The sequence below is a fragment of the Acromyrmex echinatior genome, chromosome 3, assembly GCF_024713525.1.
Source record: "Acromyrmex echinatior isolate Ae372 chromosome 3, ASM2471352v2, whole genome shotgun sequence".
In the NCBI taxonomy this organism is placed as follows: domain Eukaryota; kingdom Metazoa; phylum Arthropoda; class Insecta; order Hymenoptera; family Formicidae; genus Acromyrmex; species Acromyrmex echinatior.
In genome coordinates this window covers 16998784-17022933 of record NC_141854.1, presented here as the reverse complement: position 1 = coordinate 17022933, position 24150 = coordinate 16998784, and the positions used below count along the sequence as shown (strand labels likewise).

Genomic DNA, 24150 nt, shown 5'->3' with positions numbered 1-24150 from the left:
TAATTCTCATGTGAAATAAATAACATTCTTTCATTAAAAACGCTACGAATTAATTCCAACACCTAATATATTTAAATTTTTTATTATATATAAAGACTGTATAAGGCTAAATACCGATTCATGTATTTAAAATAACAAATAAATTATTCTCTCGTATCATTTATATCAAATGTACATGTCTAAATGCAATTACAGTCTTGCAGCAAATGCAGTACATGTCTTTATATATAATAAAAAATTTAAATATAAAATTTATTCTATAATGAGATGTCATCTTACATGTCATCTTACATGGGTTATACAGTTCAAAACCTTTTTTTATCAATATAAATAATAATTTTGCTTGTTGAACACAAATCCATTATCAAAATTTGTACTTATAATTGAATCATACATAAAATCATAAATCAAAAGCAACAAAAAATTCACAAAATACAATATGGAAAATTATAATCGTAAATTTTAATATACATATAAAGATTACGATTTTTCTGTTATATTATATTTTTGTTAATTTTATTGCTTTTTGATTTAGTATAATTCAACTATTATATTATATAGGTATAAAAGCATATTTTACTCCGTACATAATGTATTAAGATGAACAAAAAATCTTTTTACATGTGTTACATGAGAAAAAAACTATTTTCAAATTACAACTTTAAATCCGAAGCGCCACTACGGTCTAAGTATTAAGATGTTGAACTAATATATATATTTTCAACGAATGAATTAATTTCAGAAATGATAATTACGTGCCGATATGATTGTCGACATTAACGCAATTGATCTGAAATGTTAATAATCCCCCCAAAATTCCCCAAATTATTTTCAAATTGTTGTATTTCGAAAACGAAAAATCAAACAAAAATAAAAATTTATTTTAAAGCTAATATTGATATTTTCGCATTAATAAAATTTAGAAAAATATTTGTTGCCGATATTACAATGTGATGAAAATCATAATTTTTTTGCCTCTTATTTGTCATTTTTCTCAAAATTCTTAATAACTAAATTTCGATTAATAGATTCGTATTCAACAAGTAAACATATCAGAATTAACTATATTCATACTCATGAAAAAAGGATCGGATAGAATTATCCGTCATCATCGTCACCATCGCATTTAGCGTTGAAACATATTATAGGAAGAAACGAGATACTTCCTTCCCGTATTACGTATCGATTTACGGACATTTGACAACGTCCAGACCAGTCCAGGCCAAGCAGCTGCAGCGGCGGAATGTCTCAAGAACGCACGTCGACGTAACGTAGTCGAATTTATTTGTAGTCGTTTGCGACTCGAAAAGTGAGGATATTAAGTGGACCCAAAAGCCAGAATTCCGATACGTGTATACGAAGCGACCAGTCGACTGTTGAGATATAATCAGAGAACATAGTGAGGGGTTGACGAAACTGGCCCATGCCAGGGGCGCACACCCGCTTATCATAGGTCGACTAATCACTGTGTGAAGTTCAATATCAAGATTATACACGTGTCGAGATTCTGACTCTTCATGATTGTAAAGCGCTTTTTACTAGTAACCTGGCATCTTGCGAACGCTGTTTTAGCAAGCTTAAATTGAAAAAATTATCTCCGTTCTTCGATGAATGAAAGAAGATTGAGTCTTTCTTTATTATCAATTGAACATAAAGTCTCACAAATTAATCTTGATGATATAATTAATAAATTTTTGTAGTCAAAGCGAGAAAAGTGAAATTTTTACATTTTTGAAACTTTATATAACTTTAAAAATTATAAAATATTTGTACTTTCTAATATATTAATGTTTAAATGTATAGATTAGAAGACATTTTTTTATCTTGCATCTTACATCATACTGCAGTAAAGTTATAATTATTGTAGAAAAGATTTTTCTCAGGAAAGGGGATACCAATATATTTCCTTGCTGAAAGGGCGCAATAAACTCTCGTTACATCTCTGGATATAATCCCGACAATTTATTATTTCGTGCATGTCTCTTTATCGGATAATATGAATCGCTTCCGTTGGAGATTCTGTGATGAGATATCTTCGATCACGGTCTAAATATATTACCGTTAGTTTTTATACGGATGCAAACGTCTCGAGCGACCCTTGAAGGATCAAGCCTATATTTTTTTATTTTTAAAGACTTGAGCTTAAATAATCAATCCTTGAGAAAATCCTATCTGTAATAAAATCCTATCTGTAATAAAAATACATTTGTAGATCTTGTAACTTTAATTTTTTACCTCTTGATATTTTAAGCATAAACATAGTATTGTGCATTGCATGTATATTATTAATCCTTAGTACACATCTTAGTTTTTGGCACCCTTAATACACACGTTCGGTCATTCGTGTTCTAATTCGTGGATTAATTTTCATCACTTTTACAAGTATAAATAAATTATTAAACTCTAAAGATGTCAAAATATATGTAAAAATTGTTTAATAATTTATATATACTTGTAAAAATGATGAAAATTCCAGGACATGAATGACCGAACGTGTGTATTAAATTATATTACATATTATACTTTCTATTTGTGCAATTATATGTATATTCATGACAAATTATAGATAAATTGTTATAACTAAATTTAGTTAATGAAATAAGAAAAATGCATTTTTTTATATAAAAATATAAAACTGAAACAAAAATGTTGAAACTGAAAGAAAAATATAGTTCAATATCTTAAAATTGATATTCTTAATTACAAAAAAGAAATAGTTCAAGTGTCAGCTGTCCAAAAAGTTTAGTTATAGAATAACTTAAAAATCAGATTTTTTTTTAATATGCATGAATGGCTACATTGAAGATATATTGCATTTACATTTTAAACAATGCATTTTATTATTGCTATTGTGTTGAAAAAAACTTATAATTTATTAGGAAAATGTTCTTTATAACATTACAGACATAATATATAATATTATTGACAACATTTACAAGGATACCAAAAATCGTGTTTATTAAGCTATTGTTTTAGAGTTAAATTTTTTTTTAATAAATTCACGAAATATTTCTGCAATACAACCAAGAATTAGTCGAAAATAAAGAAAAAAAAATAAAAATTTTTTAATTATAAAAAAATGTACGCTCTTTACACACGTTAAGTCATTTGTGACCCAGAGGTGAACTTCGGAGTTATAAGCCCGATCTATATAAGACGCAGAACGTTGATCGCAAAACTATTACAATCTAAATCGTATTTTAGATTGTAATAGATCGCAATATGTAAGACGCAAGACGCAGGACGCGAAAGTTGAAGTTCACCCAATTTTCTGCGTTCTGTTTTTTGCGTCTTACAACCATATTATAATTAAAGTACGTTAGAGATTAATTTCTAATTTTGCGACCTGTATTCTGCGTCGCGAATTCTGCATCTTATGTAGATCGAGCTTTTATGCCAGTTAAAGGATGCGCATGAATTGAGACCAGTAACTCACAAAACTTGTTCTCTAGATGCCAAACTTTGTTTAGGAATAGAAAAGAGACCGTATTTGACCAGGAGCTCTTACAATTAGTAGGGTAACTGCGGGTAATATGTCAGTTATTCTACACAACGAGTGACATTCCCTGGGGGAATATGCTACTCGTTATGTTTAACATAATAATATTGATTAGCAGCATTTGCGTTAGTATCACAAAATTATTTACAATCGTGTGCTTAACGTTGCATAAGTATCAAGAATTTTTTGGCAACAGTATTGTTTTTATGACGGTATGATATACGAAAATGTTTTACAACTTTTATAATATAGTGCTTTAAGTAAGTTATTATTTAAATATTTCACACAATATTTAACTCGATTAGCTTGTTAATATATTAATGATTAAAAGAATGATTTAAAGATTAAAATGATTTAAAGATTAATTATAATGATTTAAAGATTAAAATGAAAATATTTAGTACATTGTTGATTCATTTTTTAACAGCCGTATTGTACTCATTATAAGATGAAATGGCGTTTTGGGCAATATGCCACTACTTTTGTTAGCCCAGCAAACGAGAATGGATTGAAATGGATTAAAATGGATTCAGATTTTCAGAAATACAGATTCATGAATGGAATTAAAATATATCCTTTTCAATCCTGAATGCATTTTTATTCATTTATAGGAAATGCATGAAACAAATGTCTATTTTTTTCAATCTTTAATGCATTTTTATTTATTTATAGAAATGGCATGGAGTATATTTCTATGCTTTTCAATCTAAAAATAATATTATAGTATTTTGTGTGTGAATACTGCTCAATTCAATATTCTGAATAAGAAATACAATTTTCAATTTAATTGAATAAAAAATATTTTTATTTAAAAATGAATCATAAATGCTACTTAAATTATTCAAAATTATAAGTAGGAAATTTTTCGTTTTAATCCAACTAAGTTCAAGTTTTTTATTTTGTTGCAAATGATAAATATACACGATGTGCGATAGCTTTATTTCTGCGCTAAGGTCTTCAGAAGGGTGCGATAATCGTCGTTGCAACAGCAGTTGGCAATCAAGCGGTGCTCCCTGCAGCTGTTGGCATGTAGGAATCGACAGTCTGCTGATTTACATTGATAAGGTAAATCGTAAGGATCGGTACAGCAGCAGGCGTCGTGGAACAATTTCTCGCCGCAATAAGGATAAATCGAACTATCGCATAGAGGACATCTGCAATAAAAATATAAAATTAAAATATGAATTTTGTTCAATCCGAGAACAGTTATCTAGGTTTTTATTACATAAACGTCACCATATTTCATAAACAATCACCATAGAGTTGATTTTTATATCCTAATTTATAAATTATTATTACTAATATATTGCATTATTGTTGATTATTCTACAATTTATTAGTATTGAGTTATTTTGTGTAAATATAAATAGATTTACTGATATATTTTCTAGTAATATAAAAAAATAGATAAAGTAGGATTAATGATTCTCGATCAATAAAGAAAACTACTGTAAATGAGAGAGAGAGAGAGAGAGAGAGAGAGAGAGAGAGAGAGATTGAACTTTGTTTTCTTGCTGCTGTAAAAATTAGCTCAGATGACATTTCCAGGTTAATTGCTTTTTTGATGCACATACGTATAAAGATACATATGTGTATGATATACATACACATATATGTGTACACAGGTGAATCAGAGTAGAACCAATTTTTTACTCTATGAGAAAATTATCGATTACACACCTAATTATTGACTTAACGATATAGATCGGATGCTTGGATAACATCGTGCTAATTTAAGCGCAAAAACAGGTATATTTGACGTTGAGTTGTGAAAATTATTAAGTGATATTAAAAATGCGCCTTTTTCTCAATGCGTCCAGCAATTTGCACGATGTATCCACGTTTCTGATCTGTATCGCTAAGTGAGGTAGAGATGGGCGATTCGGATCGAGAAGAGATCTTTTGGAGAATTGATCTTTTCGATTTCCGGTTTTTTTAATTGATTTTCGTGTCTCAATTAAATCGCAGATCGGTTCTTTCACGGAAAAATTAAATTGATCATTCGACTTTGAAAACGAACAGTGCGAGTCGATCATATATTTTTTATAAACTTATAGCGAATTCAATTGAACGCATTCAATGCGCATTGCATATTAAAACATACACAAATTAACGTAAACATATGTTTATAAATAAATGGAATAAATCGTGAAATACTCAATATACTTTATTGTGCTGTGAGGTAAAATATGTATTTTATAATTTGAAATATTTGCAATTTACATTTTACTTTTACACTTAAATTGAATCAATGTACAACGGTTTTATTATGCACCAGTATACATTAGTGCGTCTAATCGAATTCGCCATTAAACTCTAAAGACTTAAAGACAAGTTTGTTTTGCTTTATTTTACACGAATAAATTTTCTGAATTTCAAGGCAAAAACGAGTGTAATTCCCACTGATATGTATATGTGGTTGTGCTTGTGCTTTTGTGTGATGTAATGGCAACATTGGGTTTTATTGAGATATGACCGGAGCACAAACTCTTACATAACGCATAATGCATAGCGCATAAAGGAATCGACCAATCGAAATTCTTTTTTCCATGAAATGAGAGGAAAGGAAAGATTCTGATTAGTTGATTCTCTTATGCACTATGTGTTATGCATTATGCAAAAGTCTGTGCTACGGGACGTGTAGAGAAATAAATATTAATTATATTTAATAATTATTTAATGACAAAAGATCTAATGACTAATATTGATTCTTAATATTGATTTTTAGTTAAATTGTATAATGCAAAATAAATTGATTTTGTGAAAATGAATATAAGAAATTTATAAACTTACCTTTGTGGTTTGTATCCGAGCGAAGGAAAAGGATAATTTCCTTGAAATTGCCGTACATTCTCTGGTGAAGGTGTTAATGGCATGTTTATCACATTTGTTGCCCCTGTCATATGATTGCCTGCCAGTTTCTCGTGTTTATCTGAAAGGCGCTCATAAAAGAATTTTCATTTAAACAGTAATAAAAATATTTGAGAAAGAATTTTTATTAAAAAGAAATACATTACGTATAATATGTGATTAAAACTAAAATATTTTTTATTTATATTTATAAAACAAAGAACATATTATTAGTAACATGATCACATGTCATTTTTGTTATTTAATTTGTTTCACAATTCTTAAAAAATAACACTCTTTTTTATTTGTGACGATTTTGATATCTTATGAAATTATAATAAATTCGTAATAATTCATCAAATATGACAACTCGAAATATCATCAACATTTATATCATGATCAACTTTAAAATGATTAAATTTAAAATAAAACAATTTCTTCTTCAAAATTTCGATTACCAAAACTGTTTTAATTCTAAAGAAAAGTTTTCTATAGAAAATTCTCTTTCTTATTTACAAAAACGACACTCAAAATGTGTTACTAGATTAAAAAATTAATATTTAATTTATATAACTATTTAAACAAAAATTATTAAATCTTTATTTTATTTATACACATTAAGATAATAGCACATGATATTATTATCACAAATAATATCATTAACATAGCATTTTTTTTAAATCATATAATAAATATGCTCAATAATTTTGCGACAAAAAAATTATTCAAATAAATTGAAGAAGTCATATCAAGACGACAAATTACTATCTATATACAATTTAAATACGATTTAATTAATAAACTTCTTTTTTACAGCATGTCACAGAAAATATCGTTTTCTTTGATGTGCAATTAAATAATTATTGAGTAAATTAACTCACCTGATAGACCAAATGCACAACAATGTAATAAAACGCCGAAAAGAATTAATAGTGACATTTTCTCCTTAAAAAAAAAACGAACAAGATTAAAGTTTCCGCGCGCACTCGCTGCAGCTCTTGAAGCGGCTGAGATTTTTCAAACAAATGAGATCGTTCACTGTTCGTGCTCTTCGATTTCTTTCGTAAACCCACGTAACTTTTAGCTGGGCCTCGCCTTCCTCGTAGAACGCGGTCGATGTACCCGTTACTCGTAACTGGTTGATGATCATCTTTCTCTTCTTATGTGTCGGTGAGTCCAAAATAGAAAAAAATGCAGACGACGTATGCAGACGACGTACATGTTGGAAAATAATAATAAATATCTTCATAAATAATTTTGTTCACGGTGCGTATAATATTATTTTCATTAAAAAAATTATAAGAATTTTTTAAACAAGAACAAATAATTATTTCTCATCGAATATTCTGCTTTATCAAATAATTGCAAATAAATATATACATATTTATATATTTTTCGCAATCATATGTTTTTAAAAGTTACTATATTTGTATTACTTGCAATATGTGTGTGTGTGTGTAATTGGTTACATATATATTATTATTATAAAATTTTATTATATATACAGTCGAACCTCTATAAAAGTAACTAAAAAAGTAACTTGGGACCGACCGACCTTCGTAAAAGTAAACAAATGCGTATGCACGAGCATATGTGCTCGATTATTATATGAGAGATTAAAACATGATTTTTACGGAGATTCTGTTTACGGAGACTGTATTTCCTGATTAATTTAAAAGAAAGAATTACATAATTTTATATGATATTATATCATATAAAATTTAATATTGTATAGTATAAAATTCTACTGTAACTTTTTATCTAAAAAACAATAAAAAATTAGTTAATAATTTTTATTTAAAAAATGATAATCTTTGTAAAAAAAAAATCGATTTATGATGTTCCTCCAATTAATACTGTTTAAATTTTGTTATCAATTGAATTATTGTGTGACGCTTAACGTTACGAATGAAAAAAATTTGATATCCAACTATATCTACGTCAATTTTAAAGTAGAATTGGATGTATATATATTAAATTGAGAAATGTAGATCGAAATGAGGCGGATTAGCTAGAAAGTCCAGGCAATTTTTTTTTCATAGAATTGTTATGCTTGAGCTTTTATCTTTATGATAAGAAAACAATTCCATTCAACAATTCATGATAAATCAAGCAAACCATTCAATAGTAAACATAAGCACCAATAGTAGAATAATGCATGTTGTTTATGCTAGCAAGTATGCCGTTTATATTTATGCACATAATTTAAAATAATTTAAAGTTTGATAAAATTAAAAATTTTCTAAAAAATTTTAATGTGAAAAAATTGCTGACATTGCATTTTTTTACAATTTTACTGAACATTGTTAACAAAAATTCGTAATCTTGTGGATACATCTCTTTCTCAAATATCTAATTTTCAAAAACACAAAGTATGTAATACTTTTTTTATTGAAATTTAATATATATTAACTTGAAAGATTCTGTTATTTAATTTTCTGGAATTATTGGATTAAAAATTAGTATTTTTTACTTCATTGTTGACTTATCGGAAATTAATTTTCGTAGGAATGATATTCATTGGAATTTAAAGTATAAATATATCTCTTATATTTGTCACGTACGTATAGTAAATGTTGTCGTAATAGCAATTAAGCCTTAGACAATAGATCGCGTGCCACTAACAATCTCATACATCATATTACCACGAAACGTTCAACATTGTATTAAATCTTCTCGGCGATACAATGCAATATATTTTATGAGAGAGACATATTTATTTTAGGTTTGTAACTTTTTGTATGAGTTCTTGTTTACAGAAATTATCAGTAATTTGCATAATAATATTTTGTTTATAATTAAAATTCTGAAAATTTGCGCAAAATATATTTACACCTCATTTGTACATATACACAATTCATAGAGGAAAATCGAGTGGTATCGGATAAGAATTGTTTAAAATTTTAGATGCATGTAACAGCTTTTGTTAAGCTATTGGCAAATCTACTCACACATGAGAGCCAGGACTTCTCTATTGAGAATGAAGGCAGTGTTTGTGAGTTATTATGTGTGAGTTATTATGTTTTGTTATGTAACTGTTGCCAGCATAGAGTTAACTGTATATATTAATCAGTCAATATGTAAGTCGAATTTTGTTTTTAGTTTATCAATATAGTATCTATTATTTTTTATATCTATTATTTTTTAAATTATAGTTATAATATCGTTTATAATATCGTTTTTATTTTAAAATTCCTTTTATACATTGTTTCTTTGTTGTACATCATTTAGATGGTATCGAGTATTTTCTTGTTTTTGTTTGATAGTATCGAACATTTTTCTTATTTTTTTGAGAGTTTGGAATAGTACATTACGAGATAGATTAAAAGCTATTGGAACAAGACATATTACTAAAAAATCACTACTCATAGATAATCGCGGAACCTAAAAATATGTTTAAAAAAATTCATTTTCAAAACAATACTACCTACAATTGGCAAAATATTACAAGAAAATGTAATAATATTTCATTTCGTCAACGACATATTTTTATATTTAAAAATGTAAAAGATTGGCTACTTTTATTTTTAGAAAAATAAAATTAAAAGTGTGTTTTTTAATAAAAATAATGTTTTATGTACATTACATTTAATTTTCGTCATCCAAGAAAACGAAACCTCGAAAAATCTAAAATGTTCAATATTACTCAGCCTTCTCGTATTATCACAATCAATATCTTTTCTATAAATAATATGTCTTAGAAGATTGTATTTAAAATATAATATTATCTTTTTCTCTCGTTTCCTAATTTCGTTTCCCTTACATATATTCGTTTTTTTAAATCCTATATTTAAAGTCGAATTTTTATCGAAGAATTGTCAGTTCCTTTTCTCGGTAATAAAAACAATTTATTAAAATAATTAATAATATATAAAATTTTTGGTGTTGTGCGTTTTAGGCCAACGACAGATGTAACCTGAGAATCATCACAAGGATCATCACAAATTTGATGATATTCATACTGGCCCGTGATTCGACGCCATTCGCTAGGTGTTTCCCTGCAAAAGAAATTCTCTTATTAATTTGCTATTACAATGTATTATAATGATCACTATGTGATGTAATAACTATATGATAATATGTATGAAATAATATTCTAAAATATTAGTAACTGCATAGAAATATTCTAAATATTTTTGCAATAATGAATCCAACAATTCATTTGTTTAAAAAGCGCATAAGACGAGTAGAGAGATTTTATGATTAATAAAATGTTTCATGCCGCATCAATTTTAGGTGATTTGTCTGTTGCGTGGAAAACAGACGATATTCTATATTTGTTATGTAAAATGTAATTTATAACATATTTAATTAAAAATTCAAAAATTATTTTTATAAAAAACAGCTTGAACAGAAAGTCTAGCTCACCGTCCGAATGTCTTAGATCATCGGTGACCCATCACAGAAAGTGTTAATAAAAATGTGTTCTTGATACATAATAACATAATTAAGAATAAAAATAATTATATAATTGATCTTACAGAATATATATATATATATTTCTTTTACAATACTATCGCCATTCAATTTAAAAGTCGACACCGCATGCGATAATAAGTTCGTAATTCGAGCATAGTTCGCGGATCGGATGATTCCAAAGTATATTCTTGCATTTGCATATCGACACCCTTGGGATTACGAATGACATTGCTATGATATCGTATCACGAAGTTATAATAAAGCTAAAAATGATACTTTGTATTACTCTGAGAAATTTGCACTTTGTATCATGAAATCTGCCGAGATAAAAAAATGCCTTTTTTATCGACATTATTACAAAGATTAATCATAGAATAATTGTTCTATAATCAGCTTCGCTTTAGATAATCGCCTAGATAAAGTTTTAATCAACGCGCATGTAGGCGCATCAATAAAACGCCTGCCTTTGAACTCATATTTCGCAATATGCTATAAGTAGACAAGTATCTCCGATTGATGTCGTATAACTTCAAAAATTGTATGATTTACGACAAGAAAGAGCGTAAAATAGTATTTATGATAGACAAAACGCCTAAAGAATTTTAGCGCTTACAGGTGGAAGCCAAGTACGAATGACAACAGCATTCCCGCAGTCTCGTATATTCCGCACAGTCTTCAGCGTGCACCTTGCATTCCTCTGGTCCCACGCGACAAGTGTGCTCGACGAAGAGAAACACTTCTGAAACAACAAACAGATAAATTACATTCTCGTGACAAGCAGCTTTCTTGTAACGTGTATTTTCTTAACTTTGATACTTCGGAATTTGGCAACTTCGAGCAAAATAATGACCAATACATTTAATTTTTATTGTTCAGTATGAGATCGATGTAACTCTGACTATATTATCTTTTTTTTTATAATTAAATATCACCTATATTTTTGCTAGCTCTCATTAATCACGTTATGATTTTCTAAATGGCCATCTGCCTATTATTCTTTGATCCAGTTAATAACCGGAGTTATTGTAAATAATAGATTAATAGTACTTGAATAAGTAGTGCAATTGCAGTAGGAAATTACGACGTCACGAAGGCATTGTGCCGTTAAGGCGTAGCAAACATAATTTTACGCATATCTCGGAGGGGCTTGAAATCTCCATTAAATATAAGTGTTGCGATAATTAACCGGTTTCGTGGGACGATAATTAATTTACCTAACGATATCGGAGGCTTCCGGCATGTTATCAATTCCGGAAAGAATGACATGAATGATTCGAGATAAATGCCTCGACACAAATGCTTAATCGATCGCAAGCGATTAGAAACGAGCGCAAAACGCACGGATGATTCACAAATGCGATTGCAAGGTGGTTCGAGTTTTAGATATTCCACGTGCATAGCTGCTGCGTGCAACAATGCAACTTCGTACACCTATAGAATTTTCACGCGGGTCATGCAATGATAACGAATTCAACGTCTTAAACGAACGAAAATACAAATAATTCACAAGTAATTTAGAAACACCTTTAATTCTACACACGACAGTATTTCTATACTTTTTTTTTTAAATTAATACTTATCGAACTTCTTGAAAGTTTTTAAAAAACTTTATAGGCATAAAAGTTTACTTTCTTCATACATATATATATTTATGTCAATATATAATTTAAAAATATAATTTGTAATTGGAAAACTTTATAAAAAAATCAAATCGTGTTTGAAATGTCTTTTTTAATTAATCATTTTAAATTCGTTATGCTTGCTAGCGAGATAGAAATAAGTTTATAATTTGGTTTGATTATCGATGTTTATTTCTTTTGAGAAGTGTACAAGAATGTACAAACTTGTAAATATGTTAATATTGTCATTTAATGTTTGGTTTGAAGTAAGTTCATCCAATAGTGTTTCATGGCATACTATATCGTGCTAATTAGAAATTCGAGCAAAGGTTGTGCAGGTCGATGAACGATAGTTCTGTTTGAGGAGTTCGGGAAGTGTGCAGAATGCTCAAGTGACTCTCGATGACTCGCGCGAATGAATCACTCGTTAGATCTTATACACGCGTGTGGAAGGACAAGGATAATTCATTACGACGAGGAATGATTTCCTGAACAGGTGACTGCCCTTCCGTTCAAAAAAAAAAAGGGAATTAAACTCTTCTCGGCATATAAAAAAATTATGACCTTTAAGTCGATAAATTATATGACGTTTAAATAATTATTTAGGTTAAAGGAGGGTTAAATTTAAAATAATTTGAATTGCGATTTACAATAATTTAAATTTGAAAATTGATAGTTATGTAATTTTAACATTCTTCTTCTTGCAATCTTAACGTCTCTAATATTATAATTTATTTCTAGAAGCGAACGATGTCAAGTTTTGTTAATAATAAATACACTTTATTGAATTAGTTAAGTAATTGAAAAATAATCTAAAAAATAGATTTTTTTTTAATAAAGCATAAACATATATAGTTAGACTAAATTTATGATATGACTTATTCCTTTAAATACATAAACTTATCACAATTTTAGCGTAATATTTTATATAGAACTACATAACATTCGTAGTACCAAATATTAAAAATTTATTTATTCATTATACTCTTTCAATTTAATATTACTTTTGTATCACATCTTTTACATTTGAACAATTTTAATAAATAATTTTTATAAGCTTCCGAAACTTTCTGAAGGTACCTCTAAGGATACCGCGAGGAAATCTATAACATACGTAAGCGTTTTGTCGATCCCACGGTTATTCAAGGTATTAACATGCATTTCGAGTTGTAACGGCACGTAGTGTATCGACTAAAAATAATTGTGATTACGTCGCACGACTCGCGTTGGTATTGTGTAAATTGTGAAATTGCGCTCACTATCATTGCCGTTGCTCTAAATTTCCGTGAAGCGCGGTTGCACAAGCGCTCGCTCGCCACGGCCGATTGTTCACGCACGAATTCGTCGGCCGGGGACTGTGGTTTTTCATACGACTTCATCACTGCATGAATAAACGAAGGACGAGAGTGGAAAATACAACTTCCGTCGTCGAGAAGGTTAAGCCGATTTCGATCGGCTTGTTGTTACTGCCGAGATAAATCACGTGCTGCTTCGTTAACTCATCATAAAATGAGTTACGGGCGCTCGCGTATAATTTTATCTAGAGTGTTATTAATTATATTATCATTCCACATCGAGAAAAGGTAAAGTAATATATGCTGGAATTCTAGTAAATTTGAAATTGAGGTCCATATATAGAGAGACGCCCACTTACGAAAAATTTACTTTACTTTTTTGGTAAACGAACAGTCGTCGTATAGCCACACTGTAAGATGAGTTTTACATTTCATAAAATAAATTTTATGCTACTGCAATTTGTTATTTATTTCTCAATCTGTAAATTACCGTACATAAAATTTATTTTATCAACAAATATTTTTTGCATGGTGCTAACAAAATATATTTGCGCGGTAATAAAATATACAAATAAAATCTTGAGAGTTGTTCGAGTTTACAGTCTTGAGAATAGTATGATTTACTTTACTGTAAAATAATAAGTAATAACTGAATGAATTTCCTATAATTGTAATGTAACTTTTTACCTTACACCTCTGATATCTTTTATTTTCAGGCAAGCAAAGTTTATCATCAAAAATATTCCACAAAAATAGTCAGAATAGTTTTACTTACAAAACTAGTCAGCCTTACAAAATTATTCATTTATTTTCCATGCAACCTCGAATACCTACTATTGAAGCTGCCGTCGCAACAACAATGATCATTGATAACGCTGCCATTCTTGCAGTAAGTCATCTCGGAGTAGGTGCAAAGCTTGCATCCCGGAATGGGTCCTGCAAATAATAAGCGATTAGTATAAATAATTGAGAGAGAGAGAGAAAGAGAGAAGAAGAAGAAGAGAGGGAGAGGAAAGAGTTTGAACTAAAGAAAAAAGATCGGCAATTTGAAAAATTGCCGTATTGTTATAATATCTTCAATCTTCGTCACTGAACGAGTAAAATGGCACGTGCAAGACGCCGTATTTCTCAGGAAGAATAAAGCTGAACGTACGACGACTACTTATTAATTAAGGATTATATTTCATTAACCTCGATGCCGGCGACTGTGATTAAAATACATGACAATCGCGTCGAATCCGCATCCATGATTCACGTTAATTAGCATCTCGAGGCTCCTTACGTAATCTTTTATAAAATTGTGTCGCGGACATAGCGAATTATCTGCTTGTGACGCGACGATAGAGATGTATCGTCGTATCGACATCGATCACAAATATGTATATTGTATATAAGTTTCGCCTTCGCGAATCGTTAGACCGTGCTAAATTTGCGATAAGAGATCGCGTATTCTTTGTATTTACAATATTTGATGAGAAATTTTAATTGAATTATATGAGAACTACGCACACAATGACCGAGAATTTCTAATTGCCGTTAACAGCATTATACATACAGCAATAATTACCGATTTTCTTTTTTTATCATTTCAATAACAATTGAAAGTTTGAAATCGTTCGCACATAACAAGCAACAGGTGTATGGCAGTCTTTACAAGGTTTCTCCGAGTCACGACTAAAGGATTGAATTACAGAAATTAGGACTGCACGACCGACAATTCCTAATTCACGCGAATAATATTAGGGGGTAATCATCAACTTCCTCAGTCATTCGAATTATTGTAATGAGAATCATGCTTAGTTGGTCGCGTTGTTACAGTATTATCATCAGGTGTCTCGATGTGATGTGAACGTACGTATACAACAGAAAATTCATACGCTATAAAATGAAAAAAATGTAAAAAAATTTTTAATCTAATAGCAAACAGTAAAAATCAAGAAAATTGAATTTTCATGGATTAACAATAGAAATTGTACTTTTAATTTCTCACATTTATTATTAATTACCACACTTTAATTTGTAGTAATTAATGATGATTTTAATCATAAATACATAACGTATACATAATCTTCTGTATTATCGAATCATTAATATGTACGTAGTATAACAATTTAAAAGAATTGTTGATGAGTTAGTATAAAATTTATCGTTTTTAGTGTATTAAGGTGTGGATAAAAATTTATTTTGTAAAATTAATTCAAAAGCAAATTAGTATACTAAATACGATTTGTTACTATACATTAAAAATAAATTATAATTTTTGTATAGAACGTAGAAGCACGTGCAAGTTAGATGGAAAGTTAAATTTATTAAACAAAATTTTTAGAAATAAAATAGCCAGCATTGCTATGATTTAAATACAAAAATAGCGTGTTCTATTCTTTGTGAACACGCATACCTTTCTTATCCATGTCGACTAGGATGTGATTGACAGAACAAAAATTTTGGAACGTCAATCGTGCGACGCTGGTTAGATGGATCAAAGCAGCTATTCTCGGAGGTAAGATAAATACATTTCTGTGTATCGTAAGGAAGCTTTATGGACCGGTCGTAGGAATCAGGCAAGAGCGTTAATGCGACGCTTTTAGCAACTGGACTAAATTGGAAAAAAAGGCTGCACTAAAAATGCTGTTAAGATGTATCAGTATATATTGTAACATTTGGAACTTGGAAAGAAATAAATTCTTTTAAAAATAGATTCCTCGACAAATTTGCTTTCTTCAATTTATTGACAAGGATATCAAGACTCATCATAGTTTCTTTTTATAAACAATGAAATAAACGGATAGTTTTTTATTATATTGGAATTAAGTAAAAATAAATAGACATTAATTTTTTTAATTTTATTTTAAGATATAACAAAATTATTATTTGAAATTAATTCTTGAAGTATTAGTACCTAAATTTAGAAAGTTACTTGAGTAAAGAAATTTATTTAAATCTTACCAAAGAAAAATGAAAATTATTAAAAATATAAGACTACTATAAAATTTCTAATATTTTATATGTTAAAAATATCCTGTGTGTCCTTATATAAATTTTAATTTTTACATATATGTATAAGAAATTGTTTATTTCCTTAAACGCTCGACGTTCCTAAAATGATTTCTTATGACCGTTTCCACCAATGTAGATTAACTTTAATTTCGGTTCAATTTACTCTTCGTCTTTTTCTAATTTTTAGAACTAGAAAAAGACGAAGAGTAAGTTGAACCAAGATTAAAGTTAATCTACATTGATAGAAATAGGCATTAATGTGCGCGGGAAGATTATATTCTTATATGTATAAATAGAATAATATTGAGAAAAATTCTAGAAGAATTCTGCTTAATTCTATAGTTTTATACGTAACGTTATTGACAAAAAATAATTCTTACCAGAATATATCTCCAGTTTCTTCGCTTCAACGAGCGCGTCTTTGCGAAGGACTTCGTGTTCAAGGATATATTCATCGTCAGAATGATGGTTTACGACTGTAATTGCCTCGAAATTGTCGAGGATTAGGAAGAGTATCAGGATACTAATCGTACCGATGTTGATCATGCTAGCATCGCCTGATTTCTCATCTTCGAGAAGCGTTATCTTCTCAATTACAATAAACGTCTTCTGCCTCAATCTTTCTTCGTTGATGAAATAATTTCTGTCAAATTTAGAAACAATAAAGTTTAGTTTATTTTCTAGAATATTAGTAAAAATACTAAATAAAATTTAGTTCCATTCATAGACTGCTTTGTCATGAAAAAAAATTAGATTACTTTCAGATTCTTAATTGCAATATAATTTTTCCAAATAGTTCAGACGTTTCTTAATGAAAATTCACAAAATATTTGCAATTAATAGCAATTATTAAATATATATAAATGTTTGTATTAACAATAGCAATATCTGAGAGATTGTACCCACAACGCGACGAAGTCGATCTTGAATGGAACAATACAAAAGCTGTAAGATCAACTACGACTCTGAACTCAACATGCGTCTCTCTTATTGTCCTGAATTTCAGTAGGAATACATACAATGAAGCAACTGTCGCAACCGGAAGTGTACAGAAGATACGACATGGAAGTACACACAGCGACGCTGTCACGTGCGATAAAAAATATATATAATTTTCGTTCACACGTTTAAATTTTATTTTGTTAATTAAATTTTTTTTTATTTTGTATTATATTCTAATTTTAGTTTTAGAAGTTAAATTTTCTTGGCTCGATCATCATCGCGTCACATTTGAAAGTGAAAGCATAAACCTCTACTTGATCGTGTCAAGCGATCGTTTTACGTCAGTTATATAAATGAGCGTTACATATGTTGCTAGTATGGGGAATCGATATTGTTATAATATTCAAGAATCCACGCGAAAAAGCATTGGCGCGACGGGCGCGGCAGCAACATGAAGATGCCTTTGATATCGATCGCCTCGATTCGCCATGTTTTGGGAGAGGGGGATGATTCATCCCCCGTTATTCACGATTTAATTCGACGCACCCAGAGTTTTTCTCCCTCCAACGACGCGACAAGCCGGTCGAATTCGTTTTTGTGAAATTGATCGCAAAACAAATAGTTCCAATCTAAGAACACAAGCAAGGAAATTCTGAGTGATACCACACACAATGATTAAACTCATTTCGTTGAATTTAATCGCCCAAACAAAACAATTTCACCACCGCAAAGCCGTTGCTTGTGTTGCGAAAGTTGACTTTTCAGAATTTATTTTTTTTTTCTTTCTTCAACATTAGATTTCCAGTAAGATATATACAGGAATGTTGATCTTTTGAATTTTTTATTAAGAATTCTTTCCTTCTCTTTCTAAAAAAATGTATTGCAATCTATTAATATAATTTTAATTTAATATAAAAGTTGTACAGCTATAATAAGTATTATTTACTATAATAGTAACTTATATAGCTGTAAAACTTATATGTATAAAATTAATTAAATATGAATTAAACATCTTATAAATATTTGTCGTTTATAAAATATAATAAAAAGCATCCAACTTCAATCAAGAAAAACCCGATTAACTCGTTTGCTATACTTTTGTTACTTCTGCTCTTCAAGTATAAACCGGCTGTTAGATGTAAATACATCCTAACTTCGTTAATTGATATTAATATAATCAGCTAACACGAATTTCATATCTCATATTAATGTAAATTTTAAATTTTAATTAAAATTTTATATCAACTTTTCGCGATCTTTAATTGTAACCAAAACTAAAATATATATTTATTTTTCTTGTGCTTAGAGAGGAAGTGTCGTGCTAAATTCGTGAAATTAGAACGCTATAATATTTCCAGTTTTGATTTTTTAATATAAAAAATGCGGAACTTTTTTCATTTTGATAAGAAACTGTAGAACTATAAAAAATACTACTGAAACTATCATTATTTTTTTATGTTAATAGAATGGTGTTTCTTATAAAAATAAAAAAGAGTTCCGCATTTTTGTTGTGATCTAAAAAACCAAAATTAAAAAAGTAGCAGCCGAAATTTTGTTTAAAAATGACTGTAGAGCATAGAATTTTGCTAGACTATCAAGAAATGTCGCTGAAATTGCGATAATTAACGATGTGACTTTTTTTCAAGTGCCGTGATGTCTTGTACATTTAAAGTCTGTTAATTATCGATTGTTTTCAAATTATGATATCAAACATTAAATTGTTCGTATATCTCAAGAATCTCGGTAAATGCGCAGTACGGCGTAAAGAGGCGATAATGCTAGAATTCTGCTCGAGTTGCACGCGTCATGAGTCACAAGTCTGATGACAGCCGGTCATTAATTAGAACCAATTAAGGGCGGCCATCGCGAAACGTGGACATCTTGCCCTCTCGAACAAGAAGGTGACATCCCGACGTCTCTTCCTGCCTGATGTTATCGTTTACGAGCAGCGCAAGCCGCCTTCATTCTATTGTACGTGAAACGAAGAGCTAGCAAGTACTTAAAACAGCGTGAAAAGATAATTAAGAGCATTTGACGAATGACAGGATATGCCTTTGTTCACTTTAAAGAATTACCGACGCGGTACTGAACGCGTACTTTTTCAAGAGACATCCCAAAGAAAGATAAAAAGTGATCAATTTTGAGGCGTTTTGACATTTTTGAGATTAGAAAATATAAACAGACACTCTCTCCCCATGTGTCCGCTAGAATTTGTAAAAGATATAGCAAGGATTTTTGTGGAATAAATGCTCTTCATATTCTATTTTAATGAAAGAGTTGTTTATTTTAATAAAACATGTATTAATTAAAAATAGAACTGCACAAATATAGTTGTTTAAAATAAATATAATAATAACGTAATTCCAAATAATCTGAAAATGCTTAAAATATCGATATAAATTTTGCAACTCTTGACTTTGAGTCGTTTCGCTGTACCATCCGATTTTTACCTGCGCGCGGTCTCAAAAAGTATTGCGTAACTTTCTAAATATTTAGAATTTTGAAAATGATTTTAGAGACATTCTCTACATGTTAAATTTTTGCAACAAATGCAACAAATTTTTTCGATTTTTTTACCGTTTCGATAAAACTGATCCCTTAATACATGTTTAAAAATTAATATCTTGAAATTAATTGTATTAAAATGTAATATTTTTTGCTTCCAAATATTTGAATTAAAAATTAAATAAAACACTTAGAGTAAAATGTTTTAAAAATAATCAAAATCCTTGTTATTATTTTTATTAAGTATTTTATCATTAATAGGAAAATGTTGGGTGAGATTGAATAGCAGCTGATATTGGACAAGAATTAAAATTGTTTAAAATTTTAGACACATACAACAATGACATTTTTTTATGCAACCAGAAGCAACCACGGCTAAGGCTATCTTCGTCTTCCGATTCCTGAAGACGAAAATAACGTTAGTTGTAATAGCTTCTGGTTGAATAACAAAAAAACGCCTTAGATTTGTCAAGTCACTGGCAAGTCCATTTGCACATTAAAGCCAAGACCGGAACCTCGGCATATTGAAAATAGAAGCAATGTTTATGAATTATTGAACATTTTGCTGTGTGGCTGTTATGTTATGTCGGCACGGAGTAATTCCATAAACCAGTCATATCATAAATATATAAAACTTCTATTATTCTCTTTAAATTGTGGGTTTAAAATCTTTTTTATTTTAAAGCTGCTTTCATATGTTGTTTTACCATTGCGTGTCATTGGGGGTAGCGAACAATAAAGTGGTGGACAATACTGGACAATCTAATCTAAGTAGTTAACGAGATTTAGTTTCTGACAGTTTTGTTTTGTTCTCGGTAAATATGGGGAATATATGTATGAGACAAAAAGAAAAAGAGAGTGTGATATTAATTGTCAACAAATAAAGAAGTAACAACAGAAGCAAAACAAATTCTGTTCCGAAAAAAAGTATATATATATATATATACATATAAATATATATATATATATATATATATATATATATATATATATAATAGGATATAAATTAACTCCTATAAATTAGGATATAAATTAACTCCTAATCAACTCTTAATAATAATTTTCTAAGTATTCACTTGTCTGCTGCAGGCATTATTCGGAAATAAAATGTCTAACTACAATCATAATTGTGTTTGTTTGGTTAAAGGATTATTATAATTGTTAGATAATTATAATTGTCTATGCTCAAAATATACTTTTAGACTCTTTATAGATTTAAATTAATACACTAATCTAATAATAAAGGATATCGATATAATTTTTTCTCTATAGAGCAGAAATGTGAAAAGTAAAAATTTTTTGTATTGTATACACATACAAAAAGTTTTCACTTTTCACGCGCGCGCGCGCGCGTTTTTACTTTAGAGAAAAATTGACCTTTAGAAGTAACAATCATTAAAAGCTTGAGAGAATCTTAAAGTTGTCTGTATTACAAAAAATTTTTCTTAAGATTTCGAAATTTTTGTCGTTCTCGGTATAAACTCCACCTCCTAGACACGTATAAATGCGTTTATTTTAATCCTGTACAAGGATTCTCGAATGTGTAAAATAAGAAAAAAGTAATTGTTTTTGACTTCGAAATCTCTCTTTTGGCTTAGAAATCTCTCTTTTAAAATATATATGATCCTTCGGTTTAGTTTCCTATGCGAGATGCATCGATTGCATCTTATTTTCCTAGCGGATTACAGCGTGTACAATATTGCGTTTGACTGCAATGTCGGATTATTTGATACATGTTCTGATAGGTAAATGCAGTTTAAACGCGTCGTGTTAATTATAATATTACCTGCTTTCGGTGCCACTGTGTATGTTCGTCAATTTAACCGTCACATGTCTGTCTCTGTGTTATCCTTTTTCCGATTCGAACAGCTGAACAGATTTTCTATATTCGCGTATTCTCTCGCGATTCCGAGAAGGCGATATTCTTCGGATAAAAATTATATACGAAATTATTTACGAAATAAGTTTTCAACTATGATAATGGTATGATAATATAATCGCCATAATACAAAAATTATGATTTAGCCGGTACAGGCAGCTTTAGAAATCGACCCAATACTGAATTGTAAAGAATCTAAATTTTAAAATTCTAAAAGAATACTCCAGTCGCGCAGACAATAATCTTTCAATAGTTACAAAGCTACTTTTTTGTTAAATACAACTAATATTTCAAGTTTTTATCATTTCAATTTTTATCATGTATATTACATTTTATTTTTACCCTCCAAGAAAATAAAATCTTATACATCTGATACTTGATACTAACCTAACTATCTCCTAACTTGATTTACTGTCGCCTTTCTTTTATAATTTGTTTATTTAATATAAAATGATCAATTTAATTTAAAATCATATGATCCGAATTCTTATCGTATTATACGATACGTCAAAACAGCATCATCAAACATTATCGCTTTATTTTTCTGCGAACTTACATATCTACAACTTGATAAAATTATCTCTCACAAACATGCAAACGACAATTTGCGGTTAAAGAAACTTATAAATTCTTAAACTTCATAAATTCTTACCAGCATTTCACTGTATGGTTTCCAGCAATAAAAATTCCAACTCTCTTACGTTTCTTTAAAGCGTCACTTTCTCGAATGGATTTCGAAAAATCTTCACGTACAGTCAATTAATTATTTCCAATGTCATTGAAATATGATAAAGAGACCCAATCACTCAAAATTTACAGTATAGATTTACTTAGTTCGCAAGCTTCTTATCAAAACAAAGTTTGAACAGATATAATAATATTTGAAAAAAAAAAGTGTAGTTGATTGGTGTTACGGACTAGAGTAAATACATATGGCAAGTGCAGATCGACGGTTAAAATCGACAGTGAACAACAACGGCGGAAAATTGCAACGGACAGACAGGCAACCGTCGAAGGCTGCGGACCGCGTAGAACTGCGGATTGAGGGCTGAAAAGAGTATCAACGTACCAAGCCGCTCCACCACACCACCTTCGGTGGTTCTGCCTTTGTTACGTACTCGGTCTGTTGCCAAAGCCGGTGTCTAACATGTGTTGTGGAAAACACAAATCAGAATAATATAACAGAATCGCGTGTGCAGAAAATCAACTTCCCGATATATACTTGAGAAAGAAAAATAAGAGTCTGAGAAACGTATTTACTTTAAATAAAATAAATTGCTCTATTTTTAACCTCTTGATAATATTTAAAATAAGATTCTCTTCTTTAAATAAGAAACTAGATGACTTACGATTATTAAAAATTTTGTATGTAATTTGTTGTATGTTGTTTTGCTTAAGATTAATAAGTATTTCATTTCTCTTTCTTTAAATATTAAATATATTAATATTAATCTTTAAAGGTGAACCATTAACAGGTCTTTATAATGAAAATAAATTAGACAAACAAGTACAATTTCGTTTAGTTTTGTACAAAAATTATATTCAAAGATATTTCTGAAAATTATATGCGCTAAAGTATAATTAATAAAAGTAAGACGTTTATTATGTTATATAAACCTCTTCGCGAATGTGGTGTATAAATTATACCAAATTATACGTAACGCGATAAATACAATTTAACTAATGAGATGTACTTACCAAATGAAGTTCTTCATCTTGATATCCTCAAAATAATTTTTTAACTTACAAATTTTCAAATAAAGCTTCAATAAGATGTTTATATCAGAAAATAATTTAACAAATTTTCAAATAATTTGAAAATGCGTAGTTCCATCCAGAATTCATATGGTCTAGCCAAGATAAGAAAACTTACTAACTCAAGAGAGAGAGAGATGTTACTCGATTAACAATCAAGAATGGAATTCTTTCAAACAAAGTTAAAGTAAATAAAATCGTTTTGATTCTGGATTAGGAAGCCCTCTTCAATGCGGAAGTCAAACTACAATGAAAGCGCAAGAGAGAACCGGATATATTATAAATATTCTCCTTCCTTTGTTCTATATAGCTAGGTAAACAAGCAGAGAAGAAGGAGAAAAGGGAATGAAAAACTTGTATCAAAACTATAAATAAGACAAATAAGATAAA

General features: G+C 29.4%; 2 protein-coding genes across 4 annotated transcripts; both read right to left on the bottom strand.

The window, feature by feature from the left end:
• Positions 1–4133: 4133 nt before the first annotated feature.
• Positions 4134–9370, bottom strand: LOC105150590 (uncharacterized). Its single transcript, XM_011063777.2, has 3 exons — positions 7231–9370; positions 6293–6431; positions 4134–4653 (listed from the first exon to the last, which is right to left on the bottom strand). Exons 1-3 carry the CDS (start codon positions 7286–7288, stop codon positions 4437–4439), a joined length of 414 nt encoding a protein of 137 aa, XP_011062079.1. The 5' UTR covers positions 7289–9370; the 3' UTR covers positions 4134–4436.
• An 805-nt stretch (positions 9371–10175) lies between these two features.
• On the bottom strand, positions 10176–23066 carry LOC105150599 (uncharacterized). Of its 3 annotated transcripts, none has more exons than XM_011063789.2 (6): positions 22658–23066; positions 21913–22050; positions 17060–17322; positions 14517–14618; positions 11382–11507; positions 10176–10347 (listed from the first exon to the last, which is right to left on the bottom strand). In XM_011063789.2, the coding sequence occupies exons 3-6, from the start codon at positions 17223–17225 to the stop codon at positions 10244–10246; spliced, it is 498 nt and encodes a 165-aa protein (XP_011062091.1). In that variant the 5' UTR covers positions 17226–17322; positions 21913–22050; positions 22658–23066; the 3' UTR covers positions 10176–10243. The 3 variants fall into 3 exon arrangements, with proteins under 3 accessions (XP_011062091.1, XP_011062107.1, XP_011062097.1); XM_011063805.2 differs by lacking the exon at positions 22658–23066 and adding an exon at positions 22393–22410; XM_011063795.2 differs by lacking the exon at positions 21913–22050.
• Between the last annotated feature and the right edge of the window lie 1084 nt (positions 23067–24150).